This window comes from Hippoglossus stenolepis, chromosome 20 (assembly GCF_022539355.2).
Source record: "Hippoglossus stenolepis isolate QCI-W04-F060 chromosome 20, HSTE1.2, whole genome shotgun sequence".
NCBI classification, from domain to species: Eukaryota; Metazoa; Chordata; class Actinopteri; order Pleuronectiformes; family Pleuronectidae; genus Hippoglossus; species Hippoglossus stenolepis.
The window spans coordinates 7,547,320-7,572,440 of NC_061502.1; the positions used below are offsets into that span (position 1 = coordinate 7,547,320).

General features: G+C 42.7%; 1 protein-coding gene across 1 annotated transcript; it reads right to left on the bottom strand.

Annotated features, from left to right (window-relative positions):
• Positions 1-3,153: 3,153 nt before the first annotated feature.
• On the bottom strand, positions 3,154-9,144 carry bmp2b (bone morphogenetic protein 2b). The gene is made up of 3 exons (XM_035143277.1): positions 8,662-9,144; positions 7,331-7,698; positions 3,154-4,213 (listed from the first exon to the last, which is right to left on the bottom strand). The coding sequence occupies exons 2-3, from the start codon at positions 7,683-7,685 to the stop codon at positions 3,300-3,302; spliced, it is 1,269 nt and encodes a 422-aa protein (XP_034999168.1). The 5' UTR covers positions 7,686-7,698; positions 8,662-9,144; the 3' UTR covers positions 3,154-3,299.
• Between the last annotated feature and the right edge of the window lie 15,977 nt (positions 9,145-25,121).

The following is a 25,121-nucleotide window of genomic DNA, read 5'->3' on the forward strand; positions in this document are numbered from 1 at the left end:
GAAAAGACTCTAAAGTGGCCCCTGTCTCTCCTCACTCCTCTACATTTTCGTGTCCCACTTTGGCACCGAGCTAACTGAGATCTCCCATAGCGACCAAGTCCTCTGTTTCATCAAAGATACATGGAATGCCACATACTTTCCAATTCTGGGCCAGCCAGAAATCTGGAAATATGATTTTACAACCCTTATGATTTGGGTTGTTTGGAGCTGCAGATAGTTTTGGTGTGGTTTTCTGCGCACCAAACAAAACGAATGCGCCCTGCCACGCTAGTCGAGCCCAGCTTCCAGTGTTATGCTCATCAGCCGTGCGGCTGCTCTGTTGTGTGTTTGTGCGTAAACAAAGAGCGAAGGACACCTTTAACTGATTTACCAGATGTTCACGGAGAAGGAAGGGGGGAATCTGTTTTCGGAGAGTGACTCTGCAGAGGTCTGTGTAGCAGGTGAAGAGGACTTTGCCAAGAACACATATCTCTCAATTTCGCTTTTATAACTAAATCGTGGAGTACACAGTCACACACAGACTTGTTTTTTCTTTTTTTTTTAGCTCATCGTGAATTCTTTCATGTCTTTAAATAATTTTTTACAATCCATTTTGTGCACGTAGGATAAACAGAATGGATCCTGCAAAACAAATATGTTCTCTTTCCCAACCAGTGGTTGACCACACTTGAAGCCACTAGCCTGTGATGACGTGATGAGCCTGGAAGTCAGTCAGTAATGGTGGAGATAATAGGTCCTTATTACTTTGACCCCTGACCCCTGTTCTTAGTGAGAAGTTAAGGAGTGGTCCCTGAGGAGCTGCCTGATAGTAATGTGGCTCTAAAACAAGAAACCCCAGATTTTCGGAAGAACACTGGCCAACTCACAGTACAAATGGAACCCAGTTCAGCTTGGATGGGGTGCGGGAGGGGCGTTTCAGCCATGCTTCCCATGTGTCACCCTCCCAGTGAGCAGTATTTCCACCCAACCCAATGAAAGGTTTATGGACTGGAACTATAAAGGAAAACCACTAAATCTCACACTTTTTTTATGCGAAAAATATCCCCCACGCCACTCCAGAAACTCTTGGCAATTTCTTATTTTTTTGTGTGTGGGGGGGCGGGGGAGGGTCTAAAGATTTTTTTATCAAATGTTAATTAAGTCTGCCAGTGAAGTGACTTCCCCCCGAAGTCCATTAAAACGGTGCTGCTACTGACAGAGGTATGTGCAGCCCATATGCGGGGCTGTGGTATGGTGGGATCCGCAGAGGAGAAATGGACACCAGATGGGACCAAGGGGGGTGGAGATGCAAGGTAGAATAAAATAACACATGCAGAAGATTGAAACTGAGCTGTGGTAGGAAAGGAGGAGGTGCATGTGTGTGTATGTGGATCTTTTGTGTGCATGTTGGGAGAGAATGAAATAATTGGATCGTTGCATCATCTGGAGTAAACTGGTGCTGCACACCCTTGGAGGATAAGAATGAGTAAACAGACGCGATCTGAGGCCCGCGAAAAAAATGGGACATTTCAGTGTTTTTACTGCCCGTGAATAAAGTCTCATGGCTCCTCCGAAATGTTTTGATTTACATTTCCTATATAAGTAACAAGCGTATCTTTGTTCAATGCACATTTGTTTTTGAAGAGAAAAAGCCCACCAGGAAACCCTTGAATAGATGATTGAAAAAACAACCATGTTGGTTTTCCATGCAAGCGTATGCATGTGTCTGAGATTGAAAACCAACATTCCACGGTCCCAATGTGCGCTCACATAAAAAACATTCTATTTAGAGCATTTTGAGCTGCCTTGTGATCCCTCCAAGTCCTTTCTAATGCAAACACAGCAGAAAACGCAGTCAGACAGAACTCTTGGTCTATGTTTCTCTTCTCCCTCTCATTATCTGATCTGCTATTGTGGCTGCATTATGAATTTTGATGTCTTTTTCTAGGGCAGTTTGGGTCTAACCTATTATATTGTTTCCACTGCAAACACTGCAGAATAATGCTATTGACTCAGGTGTTAACACTTCAAACTGTCTTATCACAACATGTCATATGTATTGTTTTAGCCAGCCAGCTATTCCAACTGTCTTAGTGACTAAAATGTGACTCTTTAGCTTTTTTTTTGTGTCAATCTTTGGTATTGTTTCTGTTGCAATTCATTATCTGCTGCTTCAGAGTGAAATATACCTTGTTTTTGTTTTATCTTTCAGCCCAAAACACATCAACGCCTTATGACTGAGAAATGACAAAGGAAGGCAGCCAAAGTGGAGCAGAATCTGTTTGAGCATGTGCAGCGTGTGGACAGGTGCAGGTGTGTGTTTGTTTGTCTTAAATAATTAAAGTGTCAGTAGGCTCTGTTCTTGCTGAAGGTCTGTTGTCTGGCTGCCATAGTTCGCAATCTTTCATTCTCAAATCTCATGATAAGTAAACCTTGTGCCCTGTCAGACCTCTTTCAGAAATGCTGTAGTTTTTCTTTAAAAAAAGAAAAATCTGTAATATTGGTTCGGAACTGAAAAAACAAGCTAGCTTTTGGAAGTTCCTTCCCATGGATCTTTGCAGTGAGATGTGCTGCATGAAAACATGCTCTGGTGTTTTTCTAATCCTCCCCTGGGAGTCTATCACATTTGTGAGCTTGTAACTTGTCACTCCCGTCCCGTGACCCTACGCCCTACTACAGTTCATTACACCAGTGGCACCCTGACCTGCCCCCGTCACTTTCCTCGTTTCGCTTCTGTTGTTGTTGGTTTCCAGTTACATTTACCAAAAGAGTTCAATGCTTGGTTTGCAATCAGTGCAGTGTGAGCCTCTTGCCATGTGTTATATTTTTGCAGCTAATTTCTGTCAGAATTCGAAACTCCCTCCTGTTCATGTCAGACGCTCATGTTGGCCCCTGTCACAGATACATCAACAGCGAGTGAGGTTCCCTGTAGCTGATGTTGGAAAATCGGAATGACCATGTGTTTTTTTTCATGATAAATACACATTTATTTACAAATAAAGTGGTTATAATAGAAATAAATACAAAATAAAAATCTGAGCATTATACTTCATGTGGTATTGCACCCATTTCGAAATGTACATCAGAAATACATTTTCAAAACCAGTAAAGGAATATTCCTCTGATTAAAATATTTATTTTTCCCAACTTTACGTAGACATAAATATATTCATATATAGTTTTTTTTCTTCTTCCACAATAGCTCTTTTTTGTCTATCTTTCATATAAATAAACGTCTTCATTGGGAAACCGGGTGTCCATAATAACCTTTCAGTCTTTCTTTCCCACTCCCGCTTTCTCTCCATCCCACTGTCCGTTGCTCACCGGCAGCCACATCCCTCCACAACCATGTCCTGGTAGTTTTTCAGGATGACCTTCTCATATTCATCCAGGTAGAGCAGGGAGATGGGGCTGAGGTCAGTGGGCACACAACACGCTCTGGGGATGTTTGAGTTGACTGAGTTGACCAGCGTCTGCACAATGGCATGATTGGTAGAATTGAGGTGGTCTGCAAGGGGGAATGGACATTCCCCTTGGCAATAAAAGGCGTGGTAACCAGGGGGTGCCACTATCCACTCATTCCAGCCAACATCACTGAAGTCCACATACAGGGCATGCCTCTTGCAGCTTGCCTTGTGCTGTTGCTTTCTGCGTTGTTTGCGGAGGGCTGCTTGACGTTTTTCTCGTGTGTGGAGCACTGAGTCCCCGCGGCCGTCGTGGCCATACGTCACCAGCAAGGGCCGAGCCTGTGGCCAAGAGTCCTGGTCCTGGTGCAGGGACCGGCTCACCCTGACATGCTTACTACGCTTCTTAGCATGCTCCCCATCCATCGCCCCTTGCTCTGGGTGAAGTACCTCCACCATGAAGCCATGGTTGTGGCCTTTGCCGGAGGTCCACTGAGATACAGCGGGGCTGACATCAAAGCTCTCCCAGCGGCTTAAAGAGTCCTGCACTAGCCGAGTGTCCAGCAGACGTGCTAGAGGTTCCCTGCCATGAGTGGCAGGAACTCTGAATATCTCATAAATGTTGATTCGATGGAAGCCACCAGCAGGACCACTATCGCTAGTAGTGCTGTTTCTGGAGCTGATGTTCGGGGCTGCTGCTCCCATGACCTGATCCCTGTAGATGCGTAGCTCCGCAGAAGTGATTAGCTCCTCATCAGGGATAGAAGTGAGGTTGAAGTAGAACTGCTGGGTTGTTTTGCCTTTCAGGCTGGCCAGGGCCTCCATAGACTCTACAAAAGACAAAAAAGAGGCGAACATATTGTAAGACGATAGGGGTGTGAAATGCATGCCAAAGATGAAACAAAGCAGTTATGCATGGTACAATAATGGGAAGCAACTTCTAGGATTAAAGCCTTGTCAGTTTTATGGTTCCCCTGTGAGCATGGAATGATGTATGAAACCATGAAAGGATGGTTTCTCCCATGGTTTCTTTTGCTCCCTCTCCCACTCACACACTTACAACTTGCAGCCTTCTTTTTGTGCAGTCAGCCAAGCTGCCACGTGTTTGTAGTGAGTGGGTGTGGGGCATTGTCATGCAGGCACAACACTTTGCATGTTTGACTGAGTAATAGCAGACAAATTATCATGGCGATGTAATAACAGCATTAGTGTCATGCTCATAAATTTACCTGCTTACATGTCAGAAGATGAAAGCAGTATGCTTCCATCTATTTATAAGATCAAACATGCCTGATGTGAACTGACTGCTGCATACAATTTCCATAAGTGCACATGGAAATCAAAAATCTTTATAGACAAAAAAGTATATAGAAACCTGTTTAGTATTGATTAGGTTAAGGCTAATATACAGGAAGAGCCAGCTCTAATACCACTTGTAAATATGGTATTGTTAAAAGCTGGTAATATCTATTGTGATCTAGAGAAAAATGTATAGACCCCAAAGGAAAATGTGGCTGCACAATGTTTGATATCAACAGTTTGAACTCTTTACAGTTCAAAGTCAGGAAATGCTATCATCCCTGAAAGTGCATCTAAGACATCTGTCCTGACTGTACTGTGAATGATAGAAATCTTTGTAAAAGCTGCAATTTTCTTTAATGCAGTGCCACTTTGAACTCTCACTTTATGAAGATCATAGATGATGTGTAGACGCACTTTTTAATCTTTTTTTGGTGAGCTAACATAAACACAAACTTTGAACTCTGAGCCTTTTCAAAGGAGGCAGTTAGGAAATTCCACCATCTCATCCTAAACCTCTCTCCAGAGGTACAAAGACCTCAATTAGGCATATCACTCCTCATTTGGTGTGGGAAAGCCCCCCGTCTCTCGTTCCCTCTGGTCTGTCCCCAATCCCCCTCTTTCTTCCTTTCCCCAGCTTCCCAAATCTCCTTCTTCCTCTGTTCTCTTAGCCCCAAATCCTCTTTTCATTCTGTCTCCTCTGTCGCTTGTTTCTCTGTCTCTTTCTGCAGGAGCGCTCTCACTCTTCTCCCTGTCTGTCTCCCTTTAGATGAACGGCTGCGTGAACAAGTTTAGGCTTGACAAAAACGTGTGAACCACAGATATGAGTGTATCAACATTCCTAATTTCTTTTTGCACTCCATGCCAAAACAAAAGATAAAGGCTAATGTTGGGTCATTCATCACAGACCTGTTTCTGGCAGCCACTTCCTGTGTAATAGTAGAAATGTTCAATTTGGCACGGAAAAATGCTCATTTTTGAAAACTGATAGCAGTGAAACTAATTATCTGAGTGAAATTAATATCAGCAGTGAGATGTGATGAATGATTAGAGCTTTGATGTGCTGAACTTACATCTGTAGATACATGCTTGGACTAAAGCCAATAATTTAACAGCGCTTGACAAAGACTAACAATCCTTCAGCTCTGTTAGCGTAGGATGAAAGAGCCAGGGGGCGCATGTTTACGCAGTTTGAACACATTTGTAATGGCTAGTGGTGTCAAGGTGTGTGCTGGCCATGGGCAGACGTTTCCAGTAGTGGGCAGGGGAGCACTCACTCGGGCTGGCTGCCCGGGCCAGGCTTGTTTGTAGTGTGTCAATGTAGCCACTGGGTGTCATTGCACTCGGCCTCTGGAGAGCACCCAAGCAACCACTCAGCCACCCCTCTGACTCACCCCTGATGGAAACTTCCCCACTCAAACACTTAAGACTCTGTATAAGAACTTTGTGTAGAGCCCCTATGGACGCAGTAACTTGTATATTGTAAAAACCAGAACATAGGCTGCAGGAGATTGAATGGTTGATACAGTCAGTTTATGTTTAACAGCAGATGCTTTGATCTTTTTTAATCATACATAAATCATTATAACACTATGAATAGACGAAGCGCTCTGTTTCCTTGAACTTAATAGTATATAAATAAAGCATTAGTCGTATTTAAATGTCACCTGTTGGATTATTTAAGACAGTTTAGAATAACCCACTTGCACATGAGAAATAGCCTGTTGGCTAACTGTGGTGCATTTACAGCACTGTTTATTAACGTGCACTGTCCCAAATAAATGACCTTGTATAAACACGTAGTGTATGACTGGTGAACTATAATGCACTTAACCCAGGCCCTATAAACGTTGTGTGTGATCCTTATTCATCTGAGCAGCATGTGTTGCCATGGACGTAAGATGCAATTAAACTGAAACACTGAATTCAACAATCAGCGGGTACCCAGCATATAAACTAAGTGAGCAATTATGGTGTTATTGGAACGTGCGTAATGGCGCACAGCGCGGAGAGAGGGGTGATTTGGAAAGAATAAGGAGCGCAAGCCCTCCTCCTCCTCCTCCTTCACCACGCACTAATTTCAGCCCTGTTAAAAAATGACTCAGAATTCAGTCTGACAGGATAACTTTGTCATAATGCGTGTTAGTATAATGTCACGTCGTGTGTTATTGAAGTTACGGGGTGATGACTATCACCTGTGCGAAGGCACACCGCCCTTTATCCTGCTCCTGCGGTGCGTGTCTGGAAAAACTGTTTTCAGAGCCCACGCAAACACCATCAATTATTAAGAAACAAATTACCCCAGGGAAACCACCGCGCCTTGATGTTTCTGAAGCCAGTGACAGCTCCGCAGGGGCAATGTTTGCTTAAAGGTTGCATCACTTCATATAACGTTAATTTCGGCTGATTACGCATGAGATGCTTGTTTGTAAATCCTATCAGTGACTTTTTCAGCTGCCCCCCAAAACTTATTTAAGAGTCACAAATAACTTGGACGCGTGTCACCTGTAAATGACTAACCATACATAAAACAGTGAAGACTGAGTTCAGTGTTGAGGCACTGAGTCATGCTTAAATATAGGTTTGGGTTGTCTGAGAGAGCTATGAGCTCTCCGGCTGACAGGTAAAGGTATGTCACTAATACATACCTTCATGGTGAAAGCTTCTAATCGTGTTGGCCTTGCTGGCGGCTCTATCTGCGTGCTTCCCCATGCTCTTGGGCCGTTTAGTGCTGTGGTCTCCGTTTGCTGAGTGCATGCGGTAAAGGTCCACCATGTACTGCGGCACCACCGCTTGCTTGCTCGGCGTCGGCCTGCGCCTCAGTCCAAACATGTTGAGAAGCCGCAGCTCGAACTCGTTGAGGAAGCTCTCCGACCGCTCGGGGCTCTGCTTCCCGGACTCGCTGTATTTCCTCCGGCCGACCTCGGGGATAAGTCCCGTAGCACCTTCCAGCAACACCTGAGCGATCAGCAGTACCATGAAAGAGCGGACCACGGCGACCATGATCAGTCAGTCCCTGTGGAGAAAGTTGGTTTCTGTCAATACACTGGCGCTGAGGTATTGACATGAGGTAGACACGGCGGAGGCTTCACTGCGGCATTCCCCAAACTGTGTGTGATCCCTCCATACAGTAGGAATGATTGAAGGAGAGCAGGTTAAAAAGGGAAGACACCTCTTCACTTTGAAGTAGAACAAAAAAGAGGGAGGGAGAGGGGGGGGGGGGCTGTGGACAGCAAGCCCGTCGGCAATACAGCGCGTCTAAGTGAAGCAGAGGATTGATCTTAACATGAGCAGAAACATGAAAATATCAAGGTGAGGAGGCAGTGGAAGAGAAGAACAAATAAAAAAAAAAAAGCAGAGGGGGAATGACAAATCAAAGAGGATTTCAGATTTTCTTCTTTTTTTTTTTAAAGGGTATCCGGTTAGAAAGGAAAAGAAATCATGTTTGGAGAAATGAAATGAAAGGAAGGGGAATTCAGGTCTGCATAGCTGTGAAGATCACAAGAAGAAGCATGAAAGAATGCGGTGAGGAGAAGGAGCAGGGGCACACAGCGGCAGGAGAAGGCGCACAGACGGTGCTGCAAGCCTCTATTTGCAGAGGCTTTGACGGTCATGTATAATCATAAGGGATAGAGTTACTTCAAGAGGCTCGCAGGTGTTAGATCTGACGTGCGTACCAGGGCCAGATGTAGCCCGGGACAGGGGACATCAATAAACCAAGTATATCATCTGAGTATCACAATCTCCAAAGACGCAACTTTTTAAAACTTTCTTAGCGTATTCCCCGAGGTTTAAGTTGGGAACGCTTTAACTTTTACGCACACACCCCAGAAGCCACATAGGAGAAGAAGTGACGGGTTGCATCTTTAAAATACAGTTTCCCCCCCACAAAGAAAGTTATTTTATACCTGCTGATATTAAGACTTAGCTTCTGGGGGATACTTTTAATAGTTTCAATAAAACATCAGCCGTATTTTACCTGACGAGGAAGCGCTGTGTCTGGTCGTCGTTCCACCTTTGGGCTCCGCTAAATTCCACATTAATTCGTGTTTAATCCACGCTGCTTCTTCTTGGGGGACCGAAGAGAGTCCGTGCCCGTCGCCGATCGCCTCTCGCACATACTTCTCACCAGATGCAAGTTCGGGTTATAGGTCTCCGTCGGTACGGAACGAAGGAGAAGAAAAGTTATGTGAGCTCTATGAGGAAGCGGGCTCGCGAAGACAGGAGCGATCTAAGTATAAAGCATCTTGGCTGAACATCTTCAAACAGAGAACAAGTCGCTGGCGTAAAAAAGTTTTTGGAGAGAGATACGCGCCCTCCACTCCAAGTGTCGCTCCGTTGGACCCTGTTGCTGCTAGTGCGAGGAGCCGCGTCGCCTCTGCTCAGTGCGCCACACTGCACTGGTTCAATTGATTGGTGCCTTCTCTTCCCCCAGCGACTCTTTTTGTCGTACAGTGATGTCACCGAGGGGCTGTCAATCATTCGTCCACTATAAAGCACCTCCTGCGGACCACTAGCCCAGAAGCTCCAGACTTTAACGCATGCCAAATAAGCACACATTAGAGCCAGGGAACCCCATTTTTGGTAAGATTCTCTCATGGACACCCTCAAATGAAGTTTCTTTGCAATTGACTGGGTCATAAGAGTGAAAACTATTGAAAAAGTCACTTTTACAATCTCATGCCCAGCCCACCACCCCCTATCCCAGTAACTCTTTAAGCACATATATTTAAAATAAGAAAATGTATCCTCAATACCAACTACTCTGCTTCTCTGGTGTCTGTACATTTCCTGGAAATTCACACCATAAAAATAGTTGTTAAGTCAACATGCAAACCCATACTGTTGCTTTTAGTTGTTTGTTTTGGGGTGATTTTTCCATTTATAGGTATAGCAGTTGCTTCATACTTTTAAATAACTTAAAATAACATAAAGATCCTCCAAATTTGACCACACACAGCAAAAAACACATCACTCTATGCTTTTTTTCCCCAATGAACAGATAATCCATCATGTGGTGTTAATATCCGGATCAAACAAATGTCGATTTTGGAATGAGGCTAATAGATAACGTCATTGCTATTTCTTGCTTTTGTGGTTTTAGATTGGACCCCGCGAAGGAACTATCACATCCTCCTGCTGAAATGCACTGTGTGTGGGTGCTTGTTCGTGTGTGTCTGACATCACAGTTGATTTATTCACGCTTCCTCCTGGCTGGATTAATCTTTTCATTGCATTCCAAATTCACGGCACTTTATCAAAATATCGGTGGCAGATTTTGGCAACACGTGTCGGTGTCTTATATCTGCAATACTGCAATACTGCGTGTGAGCAAAGTGAGGTTGTCTCAACACAAACCCCATCAATTTCCCAGGAAGACAATACTTTTTTTCCCTCTTGAAACTCCATACTCTTAAACTCTGTGCTCACTAAATCATGCCTAAAGATCCACCTTGGCCAGATACATATGGTGCATATCATATTTTAACATGTGTAAAACGATTTTCATTTATGCAGAAAGATTCATGCATGCTTAGGAGAGTCCCTGCCGCATTTGTTCAGCGCAAGCTCTCAGTGGCTCTCAGAGGGGTGAGAGAAACTTTGCTCGGTTGTTTTTAGCCTGCGGGGTGTAGTCAAAAGCATTAATGGTCGGGTCATCTCCATAAGAAAGGCCCCCTCTGATTCCCTCTAGTGACTTCCATTAGGTGATGATGGTGGGGCAGGCGGCTGTGTTTATAGGCAAAGCACCGGGCCTGTTTTCTTTGCAGAGATGGCAATAGATTAAATCCCGCAGAGATCACAAGATATCTTTGTTTCTATTCAGGACAGTTACATTTTATGAGGGATAATCCCAGATCATCCACTTAGCAATTAAAATACAGAGTGGCCCGTAGGTGTGTCCCATTACCTGACTGGCAGTGTGCAAGTTTCTCGGTCTCTCCTCTACACGGATCCAAAAACTTTTCATTGTATACAGTTTTTGTGAATCTCTTCTGTCTTTTTTTTTGCTTTTTAGTTAATCAATAAAATCAATTACAAGTAACTCTTAGTGTCATAAACTTTATTCCAATTTCCCCAATAAATCTATTCCACTCTTCATTCGGTCATTAATACCTTCTGGTCATTCATAAACTCAGGGTGTGGGAGAACTTGTTAATTCATTCATGCTGCTTGGATTTGCTCTCTTGTTGTGTTAATCTGTCGGCAGTGAATGTTGAGTCTCGGCTGTTGTCAAAACACCACTTGGTGAACCTAGTGCTCTAAACTCAAACCCAGGAGGTAAACGCTGCTTGGCTTCAGTTAGAAGCTGTAGATTGGGGGGGGATGAGGCCTCAGTCCGTTTGCAGTGAGTATCTTTAATTACCTGAGTGAGAGGATTAGAAAGAGACGGCTTTATGTAGTGCTTTCTCCCTCTTTTTTTCCTGTATATAAAGTGTGTGATTTTAACTAGTGGGCATGTGAAGGTGTGTGTGTTGGCACTGCTTGTGTCAGGCCAACACTGTGGAATGTGTCTAGCCGAGGCCGTTGAGGGACTTGATCAGTGACGGTTGGAGTGGTTTTGAGAAGATCATGCAGCTTTGATACCATATATATCATTGTTTTGAGCCAGATACATCGCACTTATCTAATCGCCGCCGCTGATCCAATTATATTCTGATTGAAAGAACAACATCACAGAGCGAAACCCTGGCAGCCCAACAGGGCAAGGTCAAGATATGCTATCTGAATCAGAAATGAACGACCTACTGAGGAGGGCTATGAGGGGTTAAATGTGACTTAGCCAGACTGCATTAACCCCAGTGTGACCGTCGTCATCACCAGTGTCGTTATTTCCTTCTAGCATGCATTTGTTTGTTCCTGATAGCAGCAAATAGTCTCCAAATGTCGCAGCGTAAAACTCAAGGTCAAGACATTTGATAATACTGTAACACTGTGCACCATTCGGCCACATCGGGACACAAGTTTACCAACTTTTTCTTCCGGCAATATTTTTAGATGCTTTATAGAGCAATGACTCATAGCTTGGAAGAGGAAGAGGAAACATTATTCAAGTGAAAATGCAGTTTTGTCAAAACAAGAACATTCAAGGTGCAGTTTCCCACACTCACATTTAACGTCCATTCCAGAATATTTCCCTAACAAGAACTAGTTTTAGTATAGTATTTATGGACTGAAGCTTGAAGAAGAGATAATGACTCTATACTCATAAATAACATTGTACTTGCTTTACTTTCTGCAGGAAAGAAGCAGGTTGTCATTTTTTAAGGCAAAAAAGGAGCACGTCTGTAATAAAAAATCCCAAAAGTCTTTTCTAAGTTTTGATACAAAAAAGGAAATAAACCAAGGCACCTTTGCTGTGGAAAAATGTAAACACTTAGTTTAGATTAGTTTGGCTAATGCATCTCAAAGATAAGAGATCAGCCATAATATTGTAACCATCCATGGTAGACTTACCAAAAACTACGAGATTGTTAAATTATATTATATGCTTCTGTAGAAGCATCAACTTAGTGTGATATTCACTGCGTTTTAAGAAAAACATGTCATGGAGAAGTGCTACACTGCCCTACAATGTGAAGTGTAATAGTGACGTCTCCGATTGGTGAGGCTCGCTGTGACCATGGAAGTGTTTACCGCTACTGCGAAAATCATGTTGGTTAATATTGGATGGTTCAGCATTACTTTACATTCACCACAGCGCAATAATTTCCCTTTCTAACAAGTTGCGGTATTTTAGAGATGAGGAAAAGAGTCCAAAGAGGTGAAAATGACATTCAAGAAGCAGTGGAAGTCTTTGGAAAGGGATCATTCGCAATGGTTTATGGGATGCGTAGTTTCTTCACTCTTAAAATAATTATCTACACAGTCTTGTTTTTTTTTATTTTGCTCAGAATCAAATGTTTCATGGTCACAATTAATTTCATAGCCTGTCGGCCTGGTTCCGGGCTGAACACATTTTACAAGGATTTTCTGAAAACATCAATGGAGAAAATGAGTGGGAAATTTACTTCCGGGACCAGAGCCGTGGGCAGTCACTGTTACGCTCTATTAGATGAAAATAACCACAATGCAACTGCAGGAAAACTCAATGAAGGTTACCAGTTTTATTATGATAATCCTCAGCTGACTTGAGCTAAATACTTTGTGGTCCCTTAGCAATTTGTTCAAAGTCTTCCCGGGAGCCACAGGTGGGTTTAAAAACAATTCATTAGAGCATGTGTACATCCTCACAATAATTATTTAGCCTCAGCCTGTAGTTATCAGCTTAAACTGGAATTCTTGGGAATCATTTTGTCCAAGCGGCAAGGACTAATAAGACTAGTCTTTAAATCCGACCCCCTGAGGCCTCGAGGTCTGCGCTCAGGAACAACAAAACTGAAATTTCTCAGACCACTGAACCCTCTGTCATGAATCACTCGACTCTGTCCCATCTGTAGTTACTGTTCGACTCTCTCTTTTTTCTTTATGTTATGCTCTGACCCATGTCATCATAATTTATTGCCCCTCTTTGACGAGTGGAAGACAATATAGGCCTAAAATTTTGGTTAGTGAGAGGAGGTTTTGTCTTATGAAACACGCGGCTCACACACTCACCTGTACTAATCATCTGAAAGTCAGATTTCTTCGCTGGTACAGTGTCTTCCATTCATCCCCCATCTTCACTAACCAAAAGAATAATATGCACTATCATGACCACTATTGTGTACTTTTGCTTCAGCTAATTGATGTATCTTTTTCTTGTATGGAAACTCCCTTAAGGGAGAACAATGTGCAATACATAACACTTAGGAGAAAAGCATAATGAATCTATTCAATGGGGAATGTTTGAGGTTATTGGAGGGAGATTAGGATAGTATGTGTTTCGTTGTTTTAATACGTACATCCTGAGGAGGAGGAAAGAAGACACTGTTTATTGTCCCCTGCTCACCAGGGTCCTGTTCATGCTCAATATTTTTGCATGCTGCAGTATGTTTATGGACCCTGTGTGTGTGTATGCGTGCACACATGTTGTGCTGGATGTGGACGGTGCGGCCTTCTCTTGTCATCATGTACATTCCAGGAGTCAGGGGGCAGACAAAGCCCTGAGATGACACTGCAGATCCAACTATTAGCCTTTCACCTGCTGTTAACAGCAACTTGGCTAGACACAGAGCTCGCATTCCTCCGTCTTGAGCCAGCTGTAGTCCTAACATACAGTAACATACCTATGAGGAGATAATCTTCAGAGATGGTGCTCGAAAACCAGGGAACGATTTGTTGTAGTGACTCACCTCTAATTCCATGCTCGGGCAACGTTGTCTTTTTAATTTGGAAACCAATAAAATCTTCATCAATCCACATGTGTTTGACAGCAGAAGCACGACTGCTTGGTCGGTTGGTCCCAAAATGGAAACCCACCAAGGTCAGAGACGGCCAGCTAGAAAGCCAGAGTCAATATTTATGGATACTGAACATGTGGCACACTTCTCTACCCACTAATTTGAGCAACAAGTCCACCTCCAGATTATATGGGATCTCAGAGATCACAAGAGAGGGTCCAAACCTTGCTCGCGTGTTTCAAATATTGAAGAAATATGTTGAGGTTGGTCTCTGACTAGAAGCTGCACATAATTGGCACAGTGTTTATTTGTTTTTGTTTTAATTTCCTGTGTAAATAGGGGACACGGAAGCTTTGATCAGACAGTGAGGGTTGCTCCTTGATCCAGATACGCAGTTTATAATTACCATCATCATTAGGAAAGGGGGTTATTATCAAATTGTGAAATTACTTTTGTTAGATTTTGGTTAAAACCAAAAAAGGAGATGTCTATATTTAAGTTTTTAAGTCTATCACTTGTCTCATATCAGAAGAATGTGCACAATGACTTTATTTACAAGATGCTTTTGTTTTAAAGCCAATACCATGTCATTATAACTTTTTCTTACGCAAACGGAATGAAGCGAAAACCGTTTGATGCCTGATGCTCCGCTCAGCTATAAAAATCAGTTTACCAGTAGGAAACGTTTAGCTCTGTGCGGACCTCACACTTAAACAACTTACAATAGAAATCGTATAAACACATGCTCCATTTGGCGAACTAACCGGGATGAGAGGCAGCTACTTCCATTTTAGAGAGAAAGAGAGACATAAATACAGGGATCTGCCCTTTGAATGCAGCTCCACTCATAAAGACACCACGCGTCACTCAATTATACGTCTGCCTGATTAGAAGGTTGGGCTACGTAAACAGCCAGCGTCAAGATTTACATCTTACTGCTTAAGCACAAGCAGCTGTTTACAGGCCGGGGAAGGAAGGAAAACACTTAGCAAGTATCTATACATGAGAAAGAACCCGGGAGCTGACACATCTCCAGGGAAGATGGTTTCAATTAATAGTTATTTATATGCAATATTTGTCCGGAGTAGCTGATAGCTTTTATTCCCTTACTACTAATGATTCTGAGTTTTATACACGTTAATATGTAGCTAAGTTTAACTGCAGTGTGGAATTCAGCTTGTTTCAGTTGTTGTAATTGCAGGTTCTTTAAATGTTCAGGAAACCAAAAAGACAAATAGGAATACTGTGATAGAAGTGTTGTGACCCTCACAGGCAAACTCAAAGAGCAACACTCTTTATATACTGTTTATTTCATCTGTAGTGTGAAACCATAAAAAACTACACATACAGTAGCTTCAAGTGTTCTTCACTTTCACCAAAACCATTTCAACAACACAAGACAAGATTAAACCGTTCCATGACGCTGACTGAATAGGTTTTATCGCTTGTGAGATAGTAAGAAGGTTAGATAAAGCTGAGCATCTCATATCAAACAGTGCAAGGCCAGTATATCACAATGTCATAGGGTAAATATACACACAAGACATCAAACACTAGAAACAGGAAATGCTACATTAAGGTCTAAGTTGTGTCGCTAAAGTCAATTTATCATAGCATTGGAGTTGATAGTGTTTTCCCTCTTTTTTATGTGAGGCAGTGTCTTAAGAAGCGAGAGCGATTCAGCCAGGGATTCAGGTCAGTTAACACTGTTTGAGTCAGTGGATAAGAAAGGAAAAACAAACATGGCGAGCAGGTCAGGGTGAAGCCATAACTAAATCATTGGCCTACTTCATAGCAGAAGACATGACGTACTTAAGAAATGTTGAGATGCTGGGTTTTAAAGCACAGATATAGACTCTTTCTCCAGCTCCCTACACTGAATGGTATGTGTAGTTAATTTGCCGATAGAGAGTCAAAATTCGCAAAACGCTTAAAATAATTATATTCGCGCCGGCGAAAGCCAGTGGCCCGGAGGCCTTGTTTTCGGATTGTCCGTCTGTCTGTCCCATTCCCCTGAAAGCTATTTCTCAAGAATGCCTTGACAGAATTTCCTAAAATTTGGTTCATATATTCACTTCTACTCATTGATGCACAGATTAGATTTTGGTGGCCAAAGGTCAAACGTCAAGGTGACCGCACAAAGCAAATATTCAGCTATATACTTGTGAAGGTGATATCTCTGGAACACCATCATGGAATGCTTTCACATTGGCACAAAACATTCACTTGGATTCAATGATTAACTCACTTGATTTTGGTAGCCAAAGGTCAAAGGTCAAGGCCACGGTGGCCTCACAAAGTATGTTTATGTTTTTCTTGAACATGATATCTTAAGCCCAGCTTGAGGGAATGTCTTCAAATTTGGTACAAACTTACAGAAACTGTACCAGTTGGCGGAGGCATACAACCACAGTGCTGTAATTCTAGACTATATTTAGATGGCAATAATAGCATCGTCATGATCTTTTATGTTTTGTGATGATTTTATGGACCACAGCTTTATGTCAGCAAGTGGCTTGTGATTATAGTCGTGCATTTCAATGCTAAATAGTAGGATATTTTGTCTGAGGAGCTGGCTGAGACCAAAACAGAGCTAAAAGAGTGAATTTTCGATTTTCATTGATCAGGTAGCCAGAAACTTGATTACAAATGAATGCTAATGTTGCTCTGAAAGAAGCTAATTCATGCTATCTAGTTCATCATATTCCTTTAAAAGGTGATTATACTGTATATCAATGTTGGTTTGTTTCTACTGCCTCCAAGTGGCCAACAAATGTATTCAATGCGAGTTATTGGGGGGATTAGATTAGATTGACTTTATTGTCCACCTCAGTGACATAAAATACACACACAACACATCATACAATGCAATAGTGCAATCGAACAGGTAACAGCGGGTAAGTTACATTAATAACACAGCAATATCATACACTACGCTTCCTAACTGTGGTGTCAAAAAAGTACTGAATCAAACCCATTTCGTTGTCACATCACATTATTATGGTGTCGCGCTAAGTCCAAGCCCAGCCATACAGCCTTCAGCAAGCAGAACTGCAGTCCTGTCTTACAGGGGGAGAGACGACGCTAGTAGGCTATAGGGAGGACCTGATTGTACTCTGGCATCCACAGAATGACATTATAGCAGTGTGGTTTCATGATAATAATAATCTTCAGAGCAGCTGTATAAACATTTAACTGACATCCACTCCCTGGACATGCAGTATGTATCTTTAACTTCTACTAGGGCCAGTCTGATGCAACTATTCATATCTCCGCCCATCTCTCCCTCTCTCTCTTTCTCTTTCTCTCTATCCTCTCTCTCTTCTCTCTCTCTCTCTCTCTCTCTCTCTCTCTCTCTCTCTCTCTCTCTCTCTCTCTCCGTCTGCTTGAGATACACTACTCATGTTGGTATTTGCTGTAAATGTCAATGGAAAACGAATGTTCACATCATATTAAGCTTTCAACATCTGAAAGAAAAGCACATCATGTTACGAGGATACGCTAAGCAGGGTGATTTATTGTGTGCGCTCGCACAGATCTGCAACAGTTGTCTTGTTTCATTCACTCTGAAAAAAACAACTGGGAAACAGTTTAAAAAAAAAATAGGGACTCAAAAGAGGCCAGTAAATTTAGAAAAACCCTTGCTCCCGGCCCCTCACAATGTAGCCTATTTCCTGGTAACATTTGTCTTAATTCGTGGCAGTTTGTGTAAATATTTATGTCACTAAACTAACTGTTCTGTATACAGTAAGCCCCCAATCTTCCCTGGAATGTGATTTAATTGGCGGTTTCCTCTGTTTATCCTGTTTCATATGGTTATGGGTGAGCTTATTGTAATGAATAATCAGGTAGATAAAATGTGGCCTTAAATTAAACGTCCTCCTTAAAGGAAATCCAATGAAGGTTAATACCCGTTTCGTGCCCCCGTCTGTAATTCACGCTCTCTCATCACATGCCAGATTACCATTATGTGTCATTTGTAATACAATAAACATACTCCAGATGGCTTGGATTCTCTTAAATATATACAGAGCAACAGAAGCTATGGGGAGCGCTGCTGCATTTTGCTGTGGAGTCCCTTTGCCTCAGATGGCCAGGTCGGGTCTCCTTTAGTGGCTGGCGAATTGTGCTGAAAAACTTGCTTATTCAGACTCATACGCTTATAAGGTCAAATGTTTTAGGACAGCCACATTTTGTAGAGTTTGTATTGAAATCTCAGGAGCGGTTCAAGTCCTTAAATTGTGTGCTTAAACTGCACACAATTTAAGCACACCTTTTCAAATTATAAGAAATGTGTTAACCTGCAGCTTTTTGAAGCAATATAAGGAAGTCAAGCCTTGAAAGTTAATACAAATAGTTCCTAAAAGTGCCCCAACTTTTTATGTTGCTTACAAATTGTCTGTACAAAGGTGGAGTTAGAATAAACTGTGCTACTACACCCTCTTATGCATTATTGAGATCAGAATGGTGAAGAAAAAAAGGTAGCAAAGAAAGACAGACTGGTTGGGCAGAGGATTATCCTACAGCAAGATAATATGAGGAGAAAAGAACTAGACAGTGGCTTCAGATGATGGAAGAGCAGCACAGTCTCCCGACTTAAACATCTTGGAGCTGGTTTGGAAGGAACTGACAGAGAAAGAAAGCAAAGTGCAACACATTTGTGGGAACTTATGCAGTAGTGTTTGAGCAAAGTTTGGCTGCTGGATGGTTCAAAAATGTAAATTCAATTTAGTTCAACAAGAAAATTCCTTGTTTTTAAAATCTCCTATAGTTTATTTAGTCAAGGATTTAATTTCAGAATCACCGAAACATTGAATTATGTAAATTCGACAGCTTGAAAAAATTGATTAACAAAGGTTTGGGAATTGGAGTTTAGTATGCACTGTTTCTCCTTTATGAAAGTAGTTCCCTTGTTCCTTACACATCTTTGACATTGTGCAGTGGAGCTGGCGCAATGTAAACGGAAGGCAAGAAATTAAGAGTTTCTGATCTCCCGATTCATCTTGGCTCGTGCCTTGTCATTGCACGCTGTGCTTTTTATATCCGTATGGTGGAGTTTCACCATAGCACCGCAAACAGACATGTGTGAGAGCTGGTTCCTTTCCAAAGCACACTAAAAACATATGCATGACATATGAGATGTCAGCTGCTGACATACCTAAACACCTCTGTTATGATGGTTATCTCACATCCGACAGTGATTTATCTCTTATTATGTGGCCTCCCTGTGTTAAGGGCAAGGGACAAGGAAAAAGACCACTCGTTCATTTAACACACGGATCACTGAAGAACACTGGGCCTCTTGTCAGTGTGCCGAATATTACCCCAGAATGAAACATTCTATTTTCCTAACCTGGTTAAGTAATCACATTACCTAAGACTCCATAAAGTGGAACAAACAGTAGCATATAACCCCGAGTTCTTTTTATGTGCCTTGAGTGACAGATTGGCTTTCATCAAAGAGGCAAGCAAAGAAGTTATATGGTCATTTTGCTATGCTAAGAATACTAAATCGATCCTCATATGTAGAACATCTGGTGAAAAGCAATTTCCACCCAAGTGTTTTTGTATTTCCTCCTAATTAATTTCACATGTACATGACAAGAGTGAGCGGCCTCCCAGAACCAAGGCACAAAAGCCAGCTTTGTTTCACCAATAGAAAAGTCATCTGTGGTTCCTGGTTGAAAGCTTGCCGGCGTTTTGACGCTTGGAATTGATGCTGAAAGCAGCATTTTGTGGAGAAAAGTAACATCTCGCGCCTCGGCTGTGCAGGGAGCGAGGGCTTTTACGTTTATATTTGGTCGATTGGCGACTTGTGGAGCAAGCAGAGCATGTCAGGCGGAGTTTGCATGGAACAGGCGAAGGTGAGAGAGAGCAGGCACAGAGCCTGTACTGGAATAAGTGAAAAGTGAGTGCTAAGCCTCCAATCCACGCCATAATGAAGGAGTGTACGTTAAAAATGCAGAGTATTAGAGGCAGCTGTTGGATCTGTGTGTGAAATGCTTGAAACTGTCTGCGTTGAGTTGACTCACAGCACCTTAGACTACGTAATTATTATGTTAAAGCAGTGGAGAGGGGAATCCTCGTTAAAATGTAAACCTCTTCAGTTCCTTATATGCCGGAGCTTTACACGCTCAATTGGCAAACTTAACAGGATATAACGATGATGATCCTGTAGTAGATTAACTATTAATATCATGCTGTGCAGTATATTACAACTGTCTGAGATACTGGCGTCTCAGTTGTTGAAAGGTGATGGTGAGCCTGCTGTGAGACACAACACTTCTTGTTATTACTTGTCCAGATGACAAGTCAAAAGAGCTCCGAGAGCATTGGCGTCGCTGTCGACAGATGAAAAGTTGGCTTGATCAGATTAATCATTCAAGTGCAAGATATGAGCATACCGCAAAAATTGTGTTTACACAATCTTGATGCCGCTCGACCCGAGACCTCTGTTTGGATAGGGCGTCTGGGACCCACCTGGATGAATGTAACTTTTGTTCGGCAAAACCACACATTTATCACCTGAAGGTTTCCTCTTTACAATGGGTTTCCCCCCTCTGAGAGTCGGCTTTTCATCTTCGCAAGCTCTTCATCTTGAGAGGAGATGTGATGCATGGCTACAGAAGAAATAAATGTCCAGAGGTGGTCTTGTCTGTACACAGGCGAACAAGAATGGGCGGTATTTACCCACACAGATGCAGAGGTGAGATACAAGCAGGTGTTTACAGGAATGTTTGAAGTTTGAAGGGAGATGGTGTGTTCCGATTAGAGCCCTGAGGATGACGGACACTGTAGGTGTTTCTGCTGACACAGAATGAAAAGTCCTTATCCCTTCTTATCTTTTCATTTCTTCTTCCCATCTGCTTTGTGTTTTTATAGCTAAGCTCGACTTTCAACTCAATTTGGCACCAGCGTAGCATGACATATTGCCATTCCAAACATATTCTTGCTTTGCCTTTTTATACTACTGGTGACAACGTAATAGCTGCTGTTTGACTCCTGGGAAAAAATCCATCACTACAACCTCCAGGTCAGGAGCCATGTTTCTGTTGGTTGAATAAAGAGGATTTCTATTGTTCCAGAGATTGCTGATGCCTCTCCTTGTCGCACCCACTGCTGCACCGGCCGAAGCGAAGAAGTCCTCCTTTCTATTGCAGCTTCAAAGCATTTTTCCTTGGGTGGCAGAGTTGCAGGCTCTTTGTGGCATGGGTTATTTGTCAGAGGGTTTGGAGAGTGACTTGTTTCACTCTGTTCTCTGAAAAAGGCCCGCGCGTGAGGGCTTGAGCAGTCTTAAGTTACAGCCATGATCCTCAGTATTACAACCCGATGACTGACAGGAAAAATGGGGTTTGCTCTTTTGCAGGGCTGTAACAAAAACACCAATAAGAAGGAGAGGGAAACAACAGATTAGACCACTGATCTCAATCTGCTCGCCTTTGGTTATTGGAAAATAATAGCTCTGAAAAGGAAGTCATTTAAAAGGGCCTTTAATCAATTCTTCTTTGACGGGTGAGCGGCATGAAAGGCTGCAGTGAGAGGGAGCGAGCGTGCTCCTATAGCTCTGAACAGTTTGGTGTGGGGGAGGTACGGGAGAGATGGGCTCTAATTTGTGTTCTCATGGTGTCCAGGCATCTCCAAAGCACTTGATAGCCACCACAGCAGGCCTTGATGCCATGTGTGAGTGTAAATGGTTCCAAGGCTCCCTGGTGGTAAAAATCACATTGCCAAAATGACCACCAACTCTAAATGAAACACTACCCCCTTTTTTAAAAGGTCCCATTCAAAACCCAGTGGTTTTTTTTAAAAAGGCACATAAGGTAGCAATTTCCCTCAAATATGGCGTAGCCCAATAACTGTTGAAGTAACTGACACCATGTCAAGGCGAATGAAAGAATTTTTTTTTACAACATGTATGATGTATTAGCTAGATCTAAGATTTAGTAGTATTAAGGAATGCTATAACTTTATATGTGCAACCTCAGGAACTGTACTTTAATAGCAATCACTGTTATTCTTCGGCTTTTTTGTCGTATTGTTATGCCCAGCGTAGAAAGGTCTGTGTACTGAATGAGTGAGTACTTTGTTCATTCCAAGGCATGCACAAATCTGTTTTAAGTTCAAGCGAGGAGGAACCCTTTAATTTAAACCCTAAAAATGAAGTCATTCATTCCCTGCTAAACTGCACCGTGACCCATAAGGTTATGTAAACAAATGTCCCTTGCATTACTGTCAAAAAGATCCAGCCCCTCACTCTGCCGTGATGTAAACTCCTGCTATCCTGTTACAGTTGCATGTGGGGAGACCGGAGGGATGGCAGAAGGGAAGGGAAATAAATGTATTCATGTGTGCTCTTTTGATGACAGAGGGAGGGAAAGTCAGTACCTGAGGCTGTTCGCAGGAAGGTGTCCTACAAGGAAAAACTCTGTCTCGTTCCAAAGCAGAAAACTGAGGAAGGGAGGACAGGCCACAATGCGCTGAGCCCAGCAGGCCTGCTCAGATCTATTACGAGCTCCAGCTCCAGCACAGGCTGGAATGTGAGGAATCCTACTGGGCTGGGGTTCTAGTGCAGGGGTCCAAACCTCACATTACTGCTCACACTCATTTTTCCCTCTCTTTTCGTATTGTATTTGGATAGGTGATTGTAATGTAGCAGGAATGTAGAGTAACAGTTCTAGGGATAGCTGCTAGCAGATGGAGACTCGTAATGTGTAAGATAGATATGCTGTGATGCATCCCAAAAGGTTGGGAAATATAGATAAAAAACATCAAACAAATCATCTGTTGATTTAAAAAGATGGATAAACAACAATAGAAGCTTTGGCCTGGATATAATGGATCAGAATTATACCTTGTTTATCCCTAATGTGACACAAATTACTTCTTAGTCTGTCAGAGGACAAGAGAGGGAAGAAACAGACAGACAGACAGAGGATGAGAAAAAGAGGGGGAGAGAGAGTACCGGGTGCTGACTGAGAGCAGTAATGACTGCCAATGGAATGCCTACACCCATAATCCTCTCTGTCAACGCTGACAGATCCTCTTGACCTCTGAACTGCTGATGTAAGGAAGGAAAAGAAAGGAAGTCACAACTTAATAAAATTACCTAGTGGTTAGCGCTTGTTTTGGTATGGCAGTTGTCTTTGGGTGGTGGACTGTTTGACACAAGTAATATGTCTTGGTGACAACATCTCAATATTCAGACTGAGAAGAAGCAAGACAAAGTTTAACCTCCTGCAGTTTTGGATATGCCCTTTGATTGTTGCTCTGCGCATGTGTGCACTCCAACGCATGAGGTCAAAGGTCAGGGATTTTGTAACAGCAGTGAGTGTGAACACTGCATGAGAACACTGGGATACACAGAGGTAATATTTCACATAGTCAAACACCATCAAAAATATAAATATCCAAATATTTCAAGTCGCTATCCTTGCTCTTCTGTGGTTTGCCTATCCTATTCACTCACACATTACAACGTGTTCTCAGACCTGTGTGTGTGTCTGTGTGTGAGTCTGGTCTGTGTGTGTCAGACACACAGATCTATATTTCAGCACGCGGGCTAGGTCTGAAGACATGAGCCAAAGCTGTCAAAAGTTTGTCATCGATTCTCTCTGCCTTGTCATCAGTCTTATCTGATGGCACAGTGTTTCTCGCAGCATGTTCTCCTCCCTCACAGCTAATGGAAACACAGACTCCCTGTGCTCAGGAAATTCAGGGGAGGGCCTTCATAGGGCCTCTTTAACAATTTGTAGGTTTCTGTATAGTAGCTTTATTTTTCTAAAATATTCCCCTGTGATTTCTGGACACCAACTTCAAGTCAACTTTTTTTACATCATAAACATTTTAAAAGGTGCGATGCATGCAAAGAGAGATTCAAACTGTCAGTAAACCTTCAGACAAAGTAGTTGAAGCATAGATACAACGTCTGGATAACAGACTATCGTTCTTTTGTTGATTAATTAAATTGGGTCAAACTGTTTTGCAAGACTTTCGGAAACAAAACAATATTCTACTTACAATTTACATTCAGTACCAAGGGTTAGCCTCTTGTTGTTCTGGTTCTCTTGCATCCTCATATTATGGCACATTACATATAAAAATAGCAGTCTAGTCAGGAGGAATAAATCCTTCAAAGCTGGAGGTGGGATATGACTGATCTTCCTCAGCATTCTATAAATTATGTGATAAACTACCACCCATGGAGCAACAATTCACCGCTTCTTCTTCTTCTTTGTTCGGTTTATTGGTGGGTGGCAACCAACATCAAGGTGCATTACCGCCATCTATTGTGTCTTCTACTTCTTCTCTGCTCAGCCCACCGGCGGGTGTCCGTTTACCTCCTGTTTGCCATCTCCTTGCGATGTGTTTATATAAAGTATGAGATGGATAGGGGTGTCTTTATTGTTCTTTTATGTTCATCCTTTAGTCCTGTAAGATCTGTAGGATGTTTTATGTTCAACCTACAGATCTTGCAGGACTACAGGATCATACTCCTGTGCACGTTCCTGTGTGTAAGCGTGTCATCATCATGTTTCCGTCCCTACTCTCTTCCTCCTCTTAAGTCTGCTGCACTGACAATTCGCTTGACAAACATGCAATCACCGTAGTTAGAGACAGCCCCTTTAGTTAGGGTAGCGCGCAGTGTGAATTATGGTTGAGATGGAAACCTTTGAATTATGGGTAAGCTCTGAAGTGCCTCTCGTCCAGGGAAAGACGAAGAGGAGGAGGGACCTTTACACACTTGTGCCACAGAGGATTGCTGACAGAGACCTGGCTCGGCAAACTGCAGCAGAACCAGAACAACAAGAGGCTAACCCCAACACGGACCAGTAGAACCGGAGAAACCCAGCCTGGGCAGGGTCAGACGGTGCAGCTCACCGCCGAACAGTGAGGGAGGTTGACGGCGCGTAACCTCTCACCAGTCAATCCTCCATTTGCTCCAGCCAGCTCTGCGAACACACGCTTGGAAAACAGCTTTGCAGGCATTCCTGCCTAATTGTACATTTGTCCTCTTTCAAAGGGAAGAAGTGTTAGGCCAGATACAAAGAATCTTGGGATAGGGCGATAGGGCCAGCATCCGTCCCTAGCCTCCTGAGGGCTATTTAAAGGTACAGTAGGC